We start from the raw sequence: 15,718 nt of genomic DNA, 5'->3' as shown, positions 1-15,718 counted from the left end.
CTAATTGCTACCATCTTAGCTGCCTTCCCTCCTCATGTCATGTGAGATGGTTTATGATGAGGAACAAATTACAGTGTGTGAAAAATCCTTCAATGTAGATGTTTCAGTGCATGAATCACACATCCACTGACCACACGGGATGACAGAAGTCACAAACAGCTTTTCTAATGACGGTTTTGTAGCAAAGATTTATTTTTTTTCCCTCACCAGACAGTAATATAAACATGTCCACTTGACACAGCACAGTGAAAGATGGGTGCCCTGAGAGCAGACTCCCTGCACCCATTTTTATTGACTTTAAAGACAGAAAAAAAAAAAAACTACTGTTGGCTTCAGCTGAGCAGCAACACCCACTTTATTCCTGAGACAAAAACTGGTCCATTGTGGAATTCAAATATTGAAAAATTCCTCTTAAAAAAAAAAATTAAAAATCTAGGGAAGGTCAGTGTACATCAAATGTAATGTAAACATACTGTAATAAGTTAAAATGCTATATTCTACCATAAACCATGATATCGAATGTGCAAATGAGGATTATTTGATCCATAACTTGGCAATAATAAAAGTCCTGCCTGGTCTGCAGAGCCAAAGTCACAGATAAAACCATTTAAAGCTGCAGTTGCAGACAACTGTTGCTAAGGCCGTTGTGCCTAGTTGCGGTTGCTATGCTACGATTAGACGGCGCTTAGCCAAATGAAGACTGTTTGCGCCAATTGTTCTACGGGACAATAAGTACATTATTGGGGTGGGGAGAGGGGCTGAATCTTTTATTTCACTTTACAACAAGGCGAGACCCTGCCCCGCTGCATTCATATTATCCCTGCATTCTTCCCATGACGCTACAAAAAAAAAACAAATAGTACAACAAACGTTTATGGCAAACAAAGAGGTGTAAAGGCTGCTGATTGGCTTGAGCGCAGTGATACTTCCACCCCAACGTGAATTATAATTAAAAAAAACTACGAATAAGAATGCATCAGATCAGATGATGATGTGTGTATGAACTCAGATGTCTGACGTCATTATCAAAGCAATAACGTGATGCCAAGTCACACTGCCGGGTGTCTTGAGGACCTTTCCTCCACACAGCTGTTCCCAGGAGCACCGTTGCACTGTGGGCTATATAAAAACACACGTACACAGGTAAACCAAAGTACGGTGCTAACTCACGTGCAGAGGAGACAGAGAAAGCTGTGTGCAGCCTGTGCTTTTGTTCCATTGACCAGAAAGCTCTTCTGCGCACAGCCGAGTTGGCTTTTACGCATGGTGGCATAGAGGGTTGTAGCTGGCACCGTAGCTGCACTCCGCAATTGCTGCTTCGGATTCTAAATAATAACTATTGGTGTGAATTACATTAAATCATACTGTAGCCTGCATGAGATCAGATATGTGGATGTCTTAAGCCAATTACGTGATGCCTGAATTGAATATCCAGGCATGTTGGATAAAACGAATTAGGGTGCAATCCATTCACCACAATTTGAAATTTTTTTAAATTCTCCCAAAGGGTCTCCTCTGCCTTCATCTGCCCCCAGCTTTTTTCAAAATATTAAAACTAAAAGTAAAACTTGGATAAACAAGATCTGAGGGTGTTGCCTGAGAATAGGTGTCTGACTGTGCGTCATAATCATACTTACAAGGCTACACGTGTCTGACTGGCACACCCTGGTACGCTGACCGTGTTTTGGAGAAGCAGCTGGAGACTTGGAGGAGAATGTTTAAAGTGACTGCTCGCACCGGCAAGAGAGGACACAGCTGTGCGTGGCACACTCTCTCATTATAAGCAAAGCTGGCTGAAATAATATCCCCTTCTCTGCCGAAAGAGTCAGACTACCTTGGAAAATTAATAATCGTAACAACACCAAGTTGTCAAATTTAAAATACAGGATTGGTGGTGTGTCAGTCACGACTTTGGCTTGGACATTTCAGTCAACGACATTTTACAACATCAAATTACGTTTTTTAAAACTGTTTTACATTAAAAAAAAAAAAACATTAAACTTTTTTAGATTAGAGATGTGCCTTCTCCATTTGATTCTTTGCATACATTATCAGTGCAATATATGACAAATATTCATTCTCAAACACACTAACTTCTCTTACTGACCTCATCCCTTCATTCTTTCTGTGCTCACTTCATCATCCGACAACCGCATACTAATCCAGACCTGACTGTAGTACTGAGGGCGCACCACAAGTTCACAGTTGGCAGTTAACACTTTTATCGCGTGTTAATTGTGTAAGACATATTGACTGCAGAGGCTGATATGTCATCTCTGCAAATATCCCGTCTTTCTTTGGCTGGGGGTTTAACACTCCATGGCTATGTTTAGATAGAATTGACTGTCTTCAAGCTTCACAGGTGGCCTGCATGCAGAAGGTGCTGCCTTCTTCCCCTTCAGCACGGTGCTTGGCAGACACTAAAGTTCATCACGCTGGTTGTCTGCTGTGCAGAGGAGGGGAGGGAGGGAGGGAGGGAGGGTGTTGGAAAGAAATAATGAAAATGTTGTGTTGAGGGGGATAAAAAAAGAAAAAGGTTGATTGTGATTGTACAAGAGTAGCATAGACAGACATTACAGTGACGTCTTATAAAACTCTGCAGAAACATAGAAGAAGAGTGCATTTCTTAGTTAACCTTTTTTATGCTGCGAAGGGGAGAGCGTCTGTTTTCCTGTGTCTTCCTGTTCCTGGACTCGTCTCAGTAGCTGTTTTATCTCGTTGTCATATTCAACCCACTCAGGCACGATCCTTGCTGCAGCCGTTAGCTTGGGCTCCTTGGTCTTTGGGTTATTGCACTGCAGCGGGGAAGCAGACAAAACACATCAGTCATGCCACCAGCGCCACTTTCTCCCAACAAGTCATATTGCCATTCCCAGCACTGTCTGTGGCGGGCATTTGAACCTAATTTGATTTCCAATTCTGTTAAAAGGACATTAGCCCATGTCTTGTGTCTGAATTACCGAGTGGTGTCCTATACCACAATGAGACAATGCTTCCTATTCCAGTCTACTGGAGCCCGTCCAGTAATTCTCTAAATTAGTTTAGGAGACTACACGATTGCTCCTCAGTTGTCTCCTAAATGCCAAGTGCCTCGTGGACATTAGTGGCTGAGAATGTGCTCCCGTTTTCGGTGCTGCAGCAGCTACAGTTCACGATTATAACCAACAAAGCTGAAAACACTGTGTAAAAAAAAGAGGGGTTTAAATACTTTTTCAAGTATCAGCAAGTTTCAGCGCACGGAAGAAGGACTAAGAACTAAAGAAGACAAAAGGGGCCTGTGCATTTCATTATCTAAATAAAAGGAACAATTACATTTGATGAGGATTTATTTAGCAATCCCCAAGTATGCCGGCTAGCTTTCCCCACATTGCTTATTAATATGCCATAGTGAGATCTAATGCTCTGCGACTCACCAGGTCTATAGTCTTAGCTGTGACTTTGGAGGAGTTGTCACACCACGTCTCACACCACAGCCACTCCTGTGGAAGAGACTTGATGGCCACCTGGTGAATCATGTTGTTAGGAAGATCCTAAAAATATAACAAAACAAAGTATTAATCAACACAGTAACACAGTGTAGTAGGAACGAACCCTGAGTCATAGAAAGCAATGATGTTATCGCTGAGTTATACACCTGGTCCAGGTTGGAGAGACTGTTGGGGTCTTGGCTCAGGGCTTGGTACTGGCCTCGTAATCGGTCCCCGGCTGCAATCTTCCGAAACTTCTTCAAATCTACTACGTACAGAGCGCTGGTGGAAAGGAAGAGAGGGAAGACATAGAAACAGGTGTGAGAAGGCCATTTCCTGGAATGGAAAGCCCCTAAAAATGAGTTCATAAAAATAAAATAATGATTCAATAAAGGTAAATACCCCAGGCGTATTCAGATAAGTGTACCTAACATGGCATGTTAATAAACCCAACAATGTAGTTTCACTTATCGCTTATTAGATTTAAGTCTGCCGGAGGATATTTCGCTACCTTGTGTTATCCCTGGGCTCACTGACGCGGATCATTCGCCCTCACTGCTTTTCTCCTGCCCCACCGAGCTAAGCAGCATGCTGGCATCGAGTCAAATCTCTGTGGTTTTCTGCTCTCTCTTTTTTCCGTCCTCATCAGCCGGCAGTAAAGTGGAAAGTTCTGCTCTCTCTGTTCAGCCACTGGCTGCCACCTGATTAGCCATCACACTGACAGATGGAGAACTCAGTGCCACACACCCAGCAAGGAGCCGAACTTTCTATCTCATACCTCTTGCTTGATTTAATATGTACCATGGCTGTACACAGAAATCAGATACTGAAATAAAGCCACAAGCACTGCAGCTATAATTGGTGGGGTCCAATCACCATGGAAACTGCATGAACTGTGGAGTAGTGTAGCCACAATTTATTTATTTATTATAAATTTTATTTTAATTATATTTATTTATTCATTTATTTATTTATTTTAGAAAAGTCAAAAATAGTGTCTAATCTAATAAGGCAGAATTTGATATGAGGAATCTGGGAAAATCATTTTTCCTGGTGTTCCTTCCTTCCTGATCCTGATGGATTATTTAATTTCTGTTAGGGTGAGATTTTTAAAACTGCTTTACTTTCTGAGATCCAAATAGATTATAGAAACAACAACAAAAACAACTACTGCACTTCCAACCGCACAAAGCCACAGTTTCCTCTTCCTTATTTAGGACTTGGGAAGAATTAAAAAAAAAAAACATGACTAAACATGATTTAGTACATCCCAGCCAAACTGTACAGGCGAAGTGACAGATGTATTTTCATGATTGTGAGAGATACACTGTATTTTGCAGTATGGTCTCTTTTAGACTATTTTTCTTTACTCCTTTCATTCTGCTTTGCAAAGCAGGGAACAAAGACGAGTCATCAAAGACCCTAGCTAAAGAAACTGGGTGAATGGCCCTAAAGGAAGATGCTCCTGTAGAGGCACCATGTTCTGAAGGATAATATTTTAAAATGCATTTATTTATTCTGCTGCATAGCTTGCTAGAAGTGGTTACCTTCAGTTTCTCTAAAAATGTCTAAAAATATATATATATATAAAGAAGGGGATTACAGTGTTCTATATACATTCTGGAGTATATGTGGGTTAACATCAGGTAAAATATTAGAAGTCCTTGCCAGGCAGTCAAAACTTTGCACTGCAATATTCCGTTTTAAGCCAGTGTACCTGATGTGGTATTTCCTGTGTCCTAGATGCGAGGCCCAATAGCCGGTTTTCCAGAAGCGATAGCCTTCCATCTCTCTGCGGCTATCACAAAACGGTGTGTAGCCATAAGGAGCGCCTTCCAGGTCTAAATCCCTCAACTCCTTCAGATCAGCCCGTACTATCTGTAAGAGAGAGAGAGAGAGAGAGAGCATGAGCGTCAGTAAGTACGGAGCCGACTGACGACACTTAAGTCCTGTTCAAAATCTCATCCAATCTTCACACCAGCACTGGGATTGATACGGACGAGTCTGTCACTTTCGAGCCGCACACTTACACATAGCTCTCTCCTGCGTCACTTGAATGTGAGCATTACCTGGTCGGCATCCACAAAGATGATCTTGTCCACGGCCAAAGGGAACAGAACATCCAGGAAGAGGATCTTGTATCCCCAGATAATGCGCTGCTTCTCGGTCTGCTGGTGGAGCCAGCGGGGCCACTTGTACTGCACCAATTCATACTGAAAGCCATACGACTCGGCCATGTGAGAGATGGTCTCCTAACCACATCACAAACAGATATTAGAGGTTAAACAAATCAAATACAAGAGCACATTTTGGAGTGACTAAATATCTAAGAAATGTGAAACATCCAGTGGCAATAAGGTGGAAAATCTCACATAAATCAATGATTAGTGAGAAAATACACTTCTACCACACTAGGGGATATTTGTAATGATCTGTTGTGGTCATAGGCCCAAAATTTCATTACAGACAAGTATGATTAGCTGTTAGTGAGAAGGTTTAGCTATATTACAAATATAAAAAGGCAGATGAGGTAGAGTAATTCTTTTAGAGAAGCAGATTGACTACTGTATTCAGACAGACATTTTTTGATAATACATAGTACATGTCATTTACATAAGAAATGCTGTTTTGCTTCAACCCCTTTAAGCCATTTTTGCTATTTATACTTAAATCAAAAAGGACACTGCCGTGGTCTGTGTTTAATGTCAGAGTTTCTATAGGGGTGAATCTACAAAGGAGGGAAAAACCAACATATCTTTTGTTCCCTTTGTATGAATAAATCTGAGGAACTGGGATTAAGGTATTTCAAACAAGCACGGAAATAACTCTTGTACGTATTCAGTCATGAAGTAAGAGAAGTACTTTGAAAGATGGGGAGAGGTAATTCTTGAGGAACCAGAACTTGATGGGAGTTTTGGTGTGACGAAGGACGGACAGCATCATTATTCTGAAACAGGCAGAAAGAGTGAGGGATTAGTTTGAGGATTAGGGCCAAAACCAATGCAACATGTTGGGCCCGAGAAGTACAAGTGAGTGTTTGTGGACGTGAAAGCGACCCACCTCAGAAAGCGCTCATACAGATGGCCGGACGCCACAGAAAATATGTTCAGAACATCCTCTGTCTTCTTGGAGCCATCATCCTTCTTGGAGCCACCACCTGTGATGCTGTAAATGAGGCCGTAATAAATGAGTCTCTTGTGTTTTGATTGATTCATGTTTTTCATATAGTGAGTAAATCAGAAATAAGCCGCTAGCCAGCATGCCTTTGCGGAGCTATGAGTAATAACAGCTACAACAGCCAGCAGAAAACGTTTTCAAACAAACCATGCAATGCCGTACAGCAAACCGTGGTGTCTCATTTAAATGAAACAATGACAAAGGAAATGACAATGCTCTGGTAATGATTTTGATGTGATCTCAACAGAAGTTCCGTTCTCCTGCTGACGCTCCTCTTGAGAACTTAAGTAATCAATGTGTTAAAGTAGGACACAGTTAAAGCAGCTGTAACATTAAAACAGCTCCTTATTCTTATATCCCCACATAGCTAATAAAAATATTCATTTGTATCAAATCATTTAACAGCTAACCAGAGACGCACTGTGAAGTTTTAAATGGGAGCATTACATCATGGGATCTAAGTTTTTGGAAACAGTAGGGATGAAATAAACACACCAGGCACCATTTTGTGAATCCAGCTGCAGAGCACAAAGCCCATTCAAGTGCACTATCCACAAAGTGCAATTTTGCCACACACTTTTCTTTATTTTCGTGGCAGGATTTATGTGGCGCACCGGGTGCGAATGGGGTAAAACTTGCAAAAATGCATTGTCATACATTATAGTTAATTGTTAACAACCATGCTGACTTCACTTCAGCTCCTCTCATCCCCTTGAAAAGCAGTGCTCTCCACACCATGACGTACTGATGATTTGGTTATGGTGCATGAAGTCTGGAGGAGTTAAGCGAGACCATTATTCTCCTATGGGACGAGTTGTAAGGAAGTAATTCATATTTAATACTCCAAGTCTTCAAGTGTTCACCATGTTTTAGAAACATTTCTTCGGATTTTACTTGGAACTATGACATTCAACAGTATCTACATCCACTTATGGCATAGTAATAAGGTATTACAGTACAATTAATAAAGGTTAAAATAAAAATGTGGTCAAGTTTAGCTGGTTCTCTTTAGAATGGAAAAAAAGAAAATTTGGGTGCATTCAATTATAAAACTACAAAACAATGTCTGTTTAGGCTTTCTGTGGCGGCATAATTCAACCAAAACATGTATGAATAGTCATGACTCTGCTCTAATACACCATGTTGCAATGAAACATGCGATGTTTCAGGCGGCATTTTGCCAGACACTCATGGCTGTTGCCCTGGTAACCTGGTGGTGTTGGACAAGGATACAGAGAAAAAAACTGGAGGGAGGTAAGCAATTTGAGAAGAGAGAAGTTTAAATTGTCTAAATTTCTTTTGAGACTGTATGAACTCTGTTCACTTGCACTTCATAAATTAGAGTTGCAACAGTTCGTCACTTAACTGATTGCTTGATTGTCAGAAAATTTATTGACCCCAATTTGTCAAGTCACGCCATTAATAATTACTCTCCAGTTTCTCAAACAGACGAGGAAAACATTAAAAAAGGAAGGTTTTGGGGGGAGTAATATTGGTGTGCTTCCACTAATTAAAGTGATGAAAATAGCACAAGACATGGGTGCACAGTGCACTTTTGACATGAACCAAACACAATGGAGGCAGACAACATGAAATGTGGTTCATTGTAGAGCCTCTCCTCCCCCTGTGGTGGATAAAGAGCCACAATATAATACCGAACCAGCAGGCAAGAAAAAACAATCACTGTGCCTTGGGAGGAAAAATAGGCCAAAGTGTCACTTGACACAACTTGCCAGGGCAAAAAACTCCTTAGTCATTTACCTTTATGTATGTGTTAGAAACAATTTAATCAGAATGTGAAGATCTAGGTTACTATATTAACATAGATGTTTTTATGTTGAGATATCAGCACACTCTCCACTCTTCTGAACACAGCAACATATCCTAACTGCTGCTGAAGAGCTGTGGTTCATGATGCAAGGCACATTTAGCGGACAGAAATCAGGACTTGTGCTGGAGGGTAGATGTGTCTGCAGTAAAAGTGTGTCCTTGTCTGTAACAGACTGCTGATGAGGGAAGGAGTGTCCCTCCAATACTCAATCACAAGCACAGCCTCGGCCCTGAGGCTCTAGGAAGGCACCAGTGAAAGAGAGGGAGGTGTGAAGGGAGGGGAGCGACCATACTGTTTGTCTCCACATGTCCTCTAAAACCAACTCAAACAAGAGACTGACTGGTGAGCAAGACACATCCATACAACACAAATTCACTGTGGCCCAGGATGCTGCAGGAACTTTCTTTGATCATTTCATACTCATTTGTTGTCTGTCCTGGCAACATTTAGTGAATTTCTCTGCCTGCATTCCTTCTCAAACCAAAGCATTGCTCTCTCTAGTCGAGCAGTTGACCTCTGTGGAGTCACCACACATCTGTAGGGTTTGGGGGCACCGGCTGAGACTAAGCCAGCCATTATGACGGGCCACCAGCACTACAGTGGAGCCCCCAAGATAAGCAGCTTTAGAGGGTCAGGTGAGAGCCTGTTTGGCCGACTCACTCGCGATAATCTGGACGTCTAAAATGATTAACAGAGTTCTGGGTAAATCGTAAGCGGTGGACAGCACTAGCCAGACTAAAACTCTACATCTGTTTTCCTCCAAGTTTGTAGATTGAGTGGAATCATTCTCCAACAACTGTGGGGCGATCATCTAAAGAAATAAACATCAAAATGTGTGCCAATGAGCAGTCAGATAGTCAAACGCACTGTAAAGCATACTAAAGCAGTTCTCTAATGCCTGGGTACAACTGGTCATCCAGTGTACAGTGTAAAGTAGCGAACAACAAAACATTCCATGTTGACAATTTTTGTAATTAGAAACACCATTCATTCAATGAAAATATTGGAATATTGCATCTCATACTAAAAAATGTACACAACCACAAAATTTTTCCACAAATATTCCTTTTTCTCAATAAACATCGATAATAATCTCAATAATCGAATGAAAATGCATCTTGCATATTCAGCTGGTCCAATCAAATCACCCTTACAAAAATACCACTGTCACAAACTAGGGTGGGTCGTCCACTACTCGGAGGATCTGGGTTCGATCCCCAGCTCCTCCAGTCGATTGATGCTTATCCCTGAGTGGACACACTAGCGATGCAAGAATCGGACGTCATTTGAATCCGCGTGTTGCATTCATTCAAAACAAAAAACCCAAACAAATTATTTTCTTCGATTGAGACTCACACCTGCACGGACATTTCCATCTCTACTGGTGGACTTTTAGCTACTGAAATAAAACTTTTAGATAGCTCTGATGAAACTCAGGATTTATCAGAAGGATGGCTGCTTAACTCCATACAATTTCACTGTACGAACCTGCATTGGGTTTTTTCCAGTCAATGGCGCAACCACTTCCTTCTTACACAGGGTGGGTGCGGGGCGTGAAAATGACACTGCGTTGGTCAGAAACTAGCAATGACATCGGTGTTGTGCTGAGCGCCGCTTTGTGCCAGATGTAAGGTGGAGCCATTCACATTCAAGCAAACAATATTTTGTAAACTCTGAATATTTCAGCAAAATCATTGTGTAGGACACTTTTGTAAACCATGCACTATCATTTTGCTGTGCAGTCATTTCAAAATGTGTTTTTCTGAGACTGTCATGTCACTGTGAAAAACCACTCAGTTCTATCAATGAGAAAGCAAACATTTTTTTCTTGGGATTTAACTGTCAATCAAATATTTTTTCAACATTTCCTCTTATCTAAATTGTGCTCAGTTATACTTGGTTTTCTTTAAAAGTTATCACCTCCATGCTCTCCAGAGCACGTTTATCTGAGTCTGACCCGTTGGACAGACAGTATGGGATATATGGTTAGACTGCTCAACATGATGAGTGGCTCGTCACTCTTCAGATTTATGTACCTTTGTTTTGAAAGGAGGATATGCTGGAAGCAAGAAGGTACTACTTCTTTCCAAATTCAGTTAAACATTAGTGCGTTTCAGATTTATAAATCAAAAGGCACTTAAGGAGCAAATATATCTCTTGAATTCATCTTATTCAACCATTTATTTAACCTTTTTCTGTTATGATTTATTTAACCTTTTAATGTTACAAGCAATTTCATTACTCAAATGAAAGTATACTGTAGGCAATGGTCTTAAGATGACATTGAATTATAAATCTATTCATCCATCTATCCAGCCACTTTCAGCTTATCTGGCCCTGGTCATGGCAGAGGGAGGCTATACTAAGTAGCCCAAATGTTCTCTCCCAAACGACACCCTAGAACTCCTAATAGCAGTTGCCAAGGCCAGGAGGGATTTCTAATCCCTTCATCTTGTTTTGGGTCTGCCTCGAGGTGTCCTCCCAGTTGGACAAGCCTAGAATACCTCTACAGGAGGAGTACAGGGAGCATCCTGATCAGACAGCCGAATCCCCTAAATTAGCTCTTTTCAGCATGAAGGAGCGGTGATTCTACTCCGAGCTCCAGAGCAGAGTCCATGAGGGTGAGCCCACCAAGATCACGCTTGATCTAGATATTTACTGCAATTGCACAAGGACTGGATATACACATTTAGAGACGTTCCGATGCCCTTAACCGACATGAAGACTGGAAACTGGAAACTCTTACCTTTGGCCACCCCATAAAGGGAGACAGTACAACCTATACTCAAGAATATGGTTCTAAAGCTTCTGGCTCCTTCCCCTTTCCCGAATCCATGTCCCAAGCACCCATTTTTGTAGCCAGGGAAAACCCTTTGGGACCCCCACCTTTACATGCTGTCCGATAAGAAACACACAATGGCTGATGATAAATCCAAAAGCACAGCTCTTGAGTTTAAGAGACATTTGAATTTACAATTCAGTTTTGCAGTATGTGTGTGGCTGTATGTAGGTGCGTACAGTATAACATGTCTCTGTGCCGCGTTTTATGCACTACTGCATGAAAACATACATGTATACGGGCTACAACAGTGACGGTAGTGCTGTTGATGTTCTAAAAATGACCACGAGTGATTAAATAAATAAATAAATGTAAAAGAAAACATGACAATGTAAATATCGCATAGGTCCTCATTACTATCATATCCTGAATATATTATGAAGTCATTCTCATTCATTACAAAACTCAAGTACAAGGAGAGTAAAAGCAACCAATAAACACTGCATGCTAATGAGTATGATGAAGAAGTTAAATGGATTGCAGCAACACTGCCTACCTTTTCTCAAAAGTGCTCCAAACACTTCACACAGCAAGCATTAGGTGAGAAGACAGGATCACACAGTTAAGAGGTGTTTGGGGGAAACACACAAATGCACGCACACACATACCTACAGAAGCACATATTTTTTGCACGACTAGATCTTACAGCATAATATTGGAGTCTGGATCGTGGAGAGGAATAAGATCTCCTGAAACCGCAATGCATAATTGTCAAACAGAAGGCACATCAGCAAACCCGTCGATCAGTAAGCTCACAGCTGTTACTGTCAGTCAGCTGAGGGACTATTTAAACACCTATTTAAACCAACCAGAGTTTAGCTGTATGTGAGAATAGTTTACACACCTTGCTATGGAGTCCCATATGCCTTTGCTTTCACTAGTTTCACTTAAAAGATCTTCATTGATCTTCTCTGCCTTTTTCTGCACCTACAAGGAGAAAGGGGACACAAAACAATGATTTTCTCAGTGATTTCGTCATAGAATGTAAAATAAATTAAACGTCTTTTATTTGTGAACCGCTGAGGAGCATTTTTCTATATGTTGAATAATGTCCAGTGTGATAACAGATCTAGTACACTTAACAAATATCTAAGAAAACACACTCACTCTGACTTTGATGATTTTATGGTGGAAACTGTTCAGCACAACTATGACATCACCAGCATCTGCAGGGGAATCTGTCCCATCATGTCTGAAAATGTGGGAAAAAAGAAAATGAAAAACGATTACAAAAACCAGTGGCTATGAAATCTGGACAGCAGATCTGCAGCTCACACAAAAGCTCCATAGGGAGAAATGATAGAGTTTAACCATTAGCAATGCATTTCACTGACTTAAAACATAACATCCCATCATTCAGGGCAATGAAAAGGTGAGTCTGCCAGAGAGAGGTGGTTACATTGATGAAATTGTTAATAGAGGGTAAGCATAATGGATATTTAATTTGCAAACTTCATCCTCCTAAGGAGTAGAATAGCATGTCATGCTTGAGCTTTGAGATCAATTAGAACTATTCATGGTGCATTATATCGCATAACTTTGAATGACTTAGGAAAGCTGCGAGGCCAACGTTTTCATTCATTAGATATGTAATGTCTGTGAATATTAAAATAAATAAAGAAAAGCAAGTGTAGTGGTGTCTCAATTGTTTATGTTTTTCTTTGCTGCTTGTTGTTCTTTCCCCTTGGGGATGAATAAAGTATTCATCCATCTATCTTTCCTGTTTTCTTTTGATGGACCATGATGTGACAGATTGTCAACAAGTCAATAACTGAGAGACCCTCCCGCAGGAAAATAATTGTCCCACACCTATGCATATAGAGCGGGTAAAGCATTATCTATCAACTACTCTTGACAAAGATCCAGAGAGACCAAAATGTTAATATGATCAATACATTGGAATGGCACATCTTAAAATGCAACTGAATCCACAGAAGTCATCCTCTTTTGCAATCAATTCTTATTATCGATACAATTTTAAAAATGTACTAAAATGTTTTATAAATAAAAGAAGGAAAAATATATATTTGGAGATATATAAGAAATGTGTATTTCAGCCTCTGAACGCAGGCCAATGTATGTGTTTAATTGACAGATGAGTGGGCAGGAGCACAGAGATACAGTGTAAACAAACTTGGGCTGTAACCTGTACTTCACAAGCCAAGGACACATAGTGTTTAAAAGTGGAACTGAAGAGTAAGCAGGAGACAGTTTAGCATCCAAAACCAACCAGAGCTGATATTTGCAGGTTTTTATACAAACTGACAACCTTTAGTCCATTACATTGTGACAGTAAACTGACACTTAAAATGCTTATAATGTATATTATATTATGTATAAGCACTTACATTCAACCAATCACTGTGACTTGGATTTTTCGTTTCAACTGTGTGCTTGAGTCCAATATTTAAGTGAAATGCATTTTTTTGTGTCACTGACTGTGGATGGTTTACATGTTTAAGCTACGGAAACAGTGCAGGAAAAATCTGCAATATAGGCTCCGTCATGAAGGAGACAACAGCAGCTGAGGGACAGACCACTGACAGACAGTGAGGGCACACACTTAAAGGCGGATACTGGGACAGCAGCCAGGGTCACACTATGACCCTATTCATTACCCTCCATCATCATTAAGAATCACCTTACCATTATTTTATCCATCACTACTTCCCAGCCATGCTGTATATACTGGTAGATTTAATGACAAAGTCTGTACAGTATTGATTGTGTAACACTGGCCTTTCACTGTAATTGTTTTAGGACTGATTTGCCCAGTGGAGAATGTGTTTTGGCAGGCAGTATCTGCAGGGTCTGATGGTAAAACGCCAGAGAGCAAACTTCAGGAGGAGATGAGCAGTAGACTATGATGCACAGCAAGCCATTACGACCCCAGTGCTTACTAAAGGCAAAGAACTAACCTTATCACTATGATAAATGCCCCCTCCTCATTGGGCCCAAGGTGCATTTCCCTCCTCTAAACTCAAATGCTGCTTGTGTTTTGCCCCCTCTGCTGTCATTGATGCAACTCAGCCTTTAGGGCTTGTGCTAGAAAGCACCAGAGATCAATCTATATCCTTGCTCTGAAGAGAGGAGAGCTGACCATCTCATTCATCGCTGTCAGGGCGAGGCGCAGTGGCAGCACAGGGTGCAAGAGGAAAACGAAGGCTCTGGGACTGGAAAGTACAGACACTCCCACTAGACTATGATCGGCCACCTAACCAGAGCAGAGTGCCGCTAACCACAAGAATAATGACACTGCCAAGGTGAAAAATGACATCACCTCTTAGCTTCACCTGGAGGATTGGGGAATAAATCTTGGTTGTCTGATATGATTCCAGAGGAACCGAGGGCTGTATGTGTCCTAAATCTTATGTGAGGGTAGCCAGAGAGGACAATATCTGTGATTGTAGGCACATCTAGTATGATGCACAACAGCTGCCCATGCAGACTCACGTGTTTGGGATTTGAGCCATTTTCATTACATGACAGTGAGGGATTGTTGTTCTTTATTATGTTACACAGAAATTGTATAAAGAGCAAAGTTTTCCTTTGAAAGTTTTATATCTAATTAGACAGTACCATGGAACATCTTAATTAAGGTATAAGTGCAGAAACAAAAGAATGCAATATGGAAAACTGCACTTTGTTAAAAAATGTGTCTAACTGAAGCACAATGCTGTTTCTATTCGTCCTGGGAAATTAGACAACGCCAACGCACTCTGTCTAGTATATGCAGCCTTTGACACCTACGCCGTCCTAACTAAAACACATTCTGCTGCTGATATTTTGCAGTCTGAGGTGGACGGCGTGGCAGGTGACCAGCTGAATCATCCCTCCACTCTGTCTTCTCTTTAATAGCACCCCTCTCCTCCTACTTGTCTCTCTCTCTCCTCTGTGGTGAGCAGAACTCCCTGCACTCATCAAAACCTTGAGCTGCTACAGTGTCAGCAGCTCTCCATGTTACCATAGTGATGGGTTTCATAGCTACCGGTATGAAACAGAGAGGTAGGTGAAAACAACCTTGATGCTGAGCTACTGATGAAGCTGCCTAATTATCATTATTACCTAACTTATCTGTGTGGAATGACATAGGAAAGACTACAATGGCATAAAAAATAGTCTGCAGACACTGGTGTATACTCACGTGAGAATCTGATAGATATCCTCTGACCTCCCTTTACGTAGCCTCAGGATCCAGGCTCCAGGATTGGCTTTAAGCTGGAAATATCCCTGTTTTGGTCAAAAAAGCATGAGTGAGTATTTACTGTAAGCATACAATTCGCACTTATTTTCTCAACCCAGGGACCAAACAGTCTCTGTTCCAAACTTACTACTGTGGTTAACTACTAATATGAAATCCATCTATCTAACGCAGTGCAAGAATACTGCCGTGGTAACTCTAGG

General features: G+C 41.0%; 1 protein-coding gene across 3 annotated transcripts in view; it reads right to left on the bottom strand.

Annotated features, from left to right (window-relative positions):
• Positions 1–177: 177 nt before the first annotated feature.
• The window catches only part of uggt2 (UDP-glucose glycoprotein glucosyltransferase 2), a 37,265-nt gene continuing 21,724 nt past the window's right edge, over positions 178–15,718 (bottom strand). For 2 of the 3 annotated variants that reach the window (XM_070838002.1, XM_070838003.1), the window contains exons 30-40: positions 15,459–15,544; positions 12,422–12,506; positions 12,159–12,241; positions 6,528–6,632; positions 6,330–6,414; positions 5,537–5,719; positions 5,185–5,345; positions 3,635–3,749; positions 3,414–3,530; positions 2,636–2,795; positions 178–2,446 (exon numbers count right to left, since the gene is read on the bottom strand). In XM_070838002.1, the coding sequence (XP_070694103.1) occupies positions 2,421–2,446; positions 2,636–2,795; positions 3,414–3,530; positions 3,635–3,749; positions 5,185–5,345; positions 5,537–5,719; positions 6,330–6,414; positions 6,528–6,632; positions 12,159–12,241; positions 12,422–12,506; positions 15,459–15,544 (1,206 nt within the window). In that variant the 3' untranslated portion in view covers positions 178–2,420. The remainder of the gene's footprint in view (positions 2,447–2,635; positions 2,796–3,413; positions 3,531–3,634; positions 3,750–5,184; positions 5,346–5,536; positions 5,720–6,329; positions 6,415–6,527; positions 6,633–12,158; positions 12,242–12,421; positions 12,507–15,458; positions 15,545–15,718) is intronic. The other variant, XM_070838004.1, reaches the window with a different exon arrangement.

The sequence above is a fragment of the Pempheris klunzingeri genome, chromosome 10 (assembly GCF_042242105.1).
Source record: "Pempheris klunzingeri isolate RE-2024b chromosome 10, fPemKlu1.hap1, whole genome shotgun sequence".
Lineage (NCBI taxonomy): Eukaryota > Metazoa > Chordata > Actinopteri > Acropomatiformes > Pempheridae > Pempheris > Pempheris klunzingeri.
The sequence above is the reverse complement of the archived record's forward strand: the minus strand, read 5'-3'. Positions and strand labels throughout refer to the sequence as shown.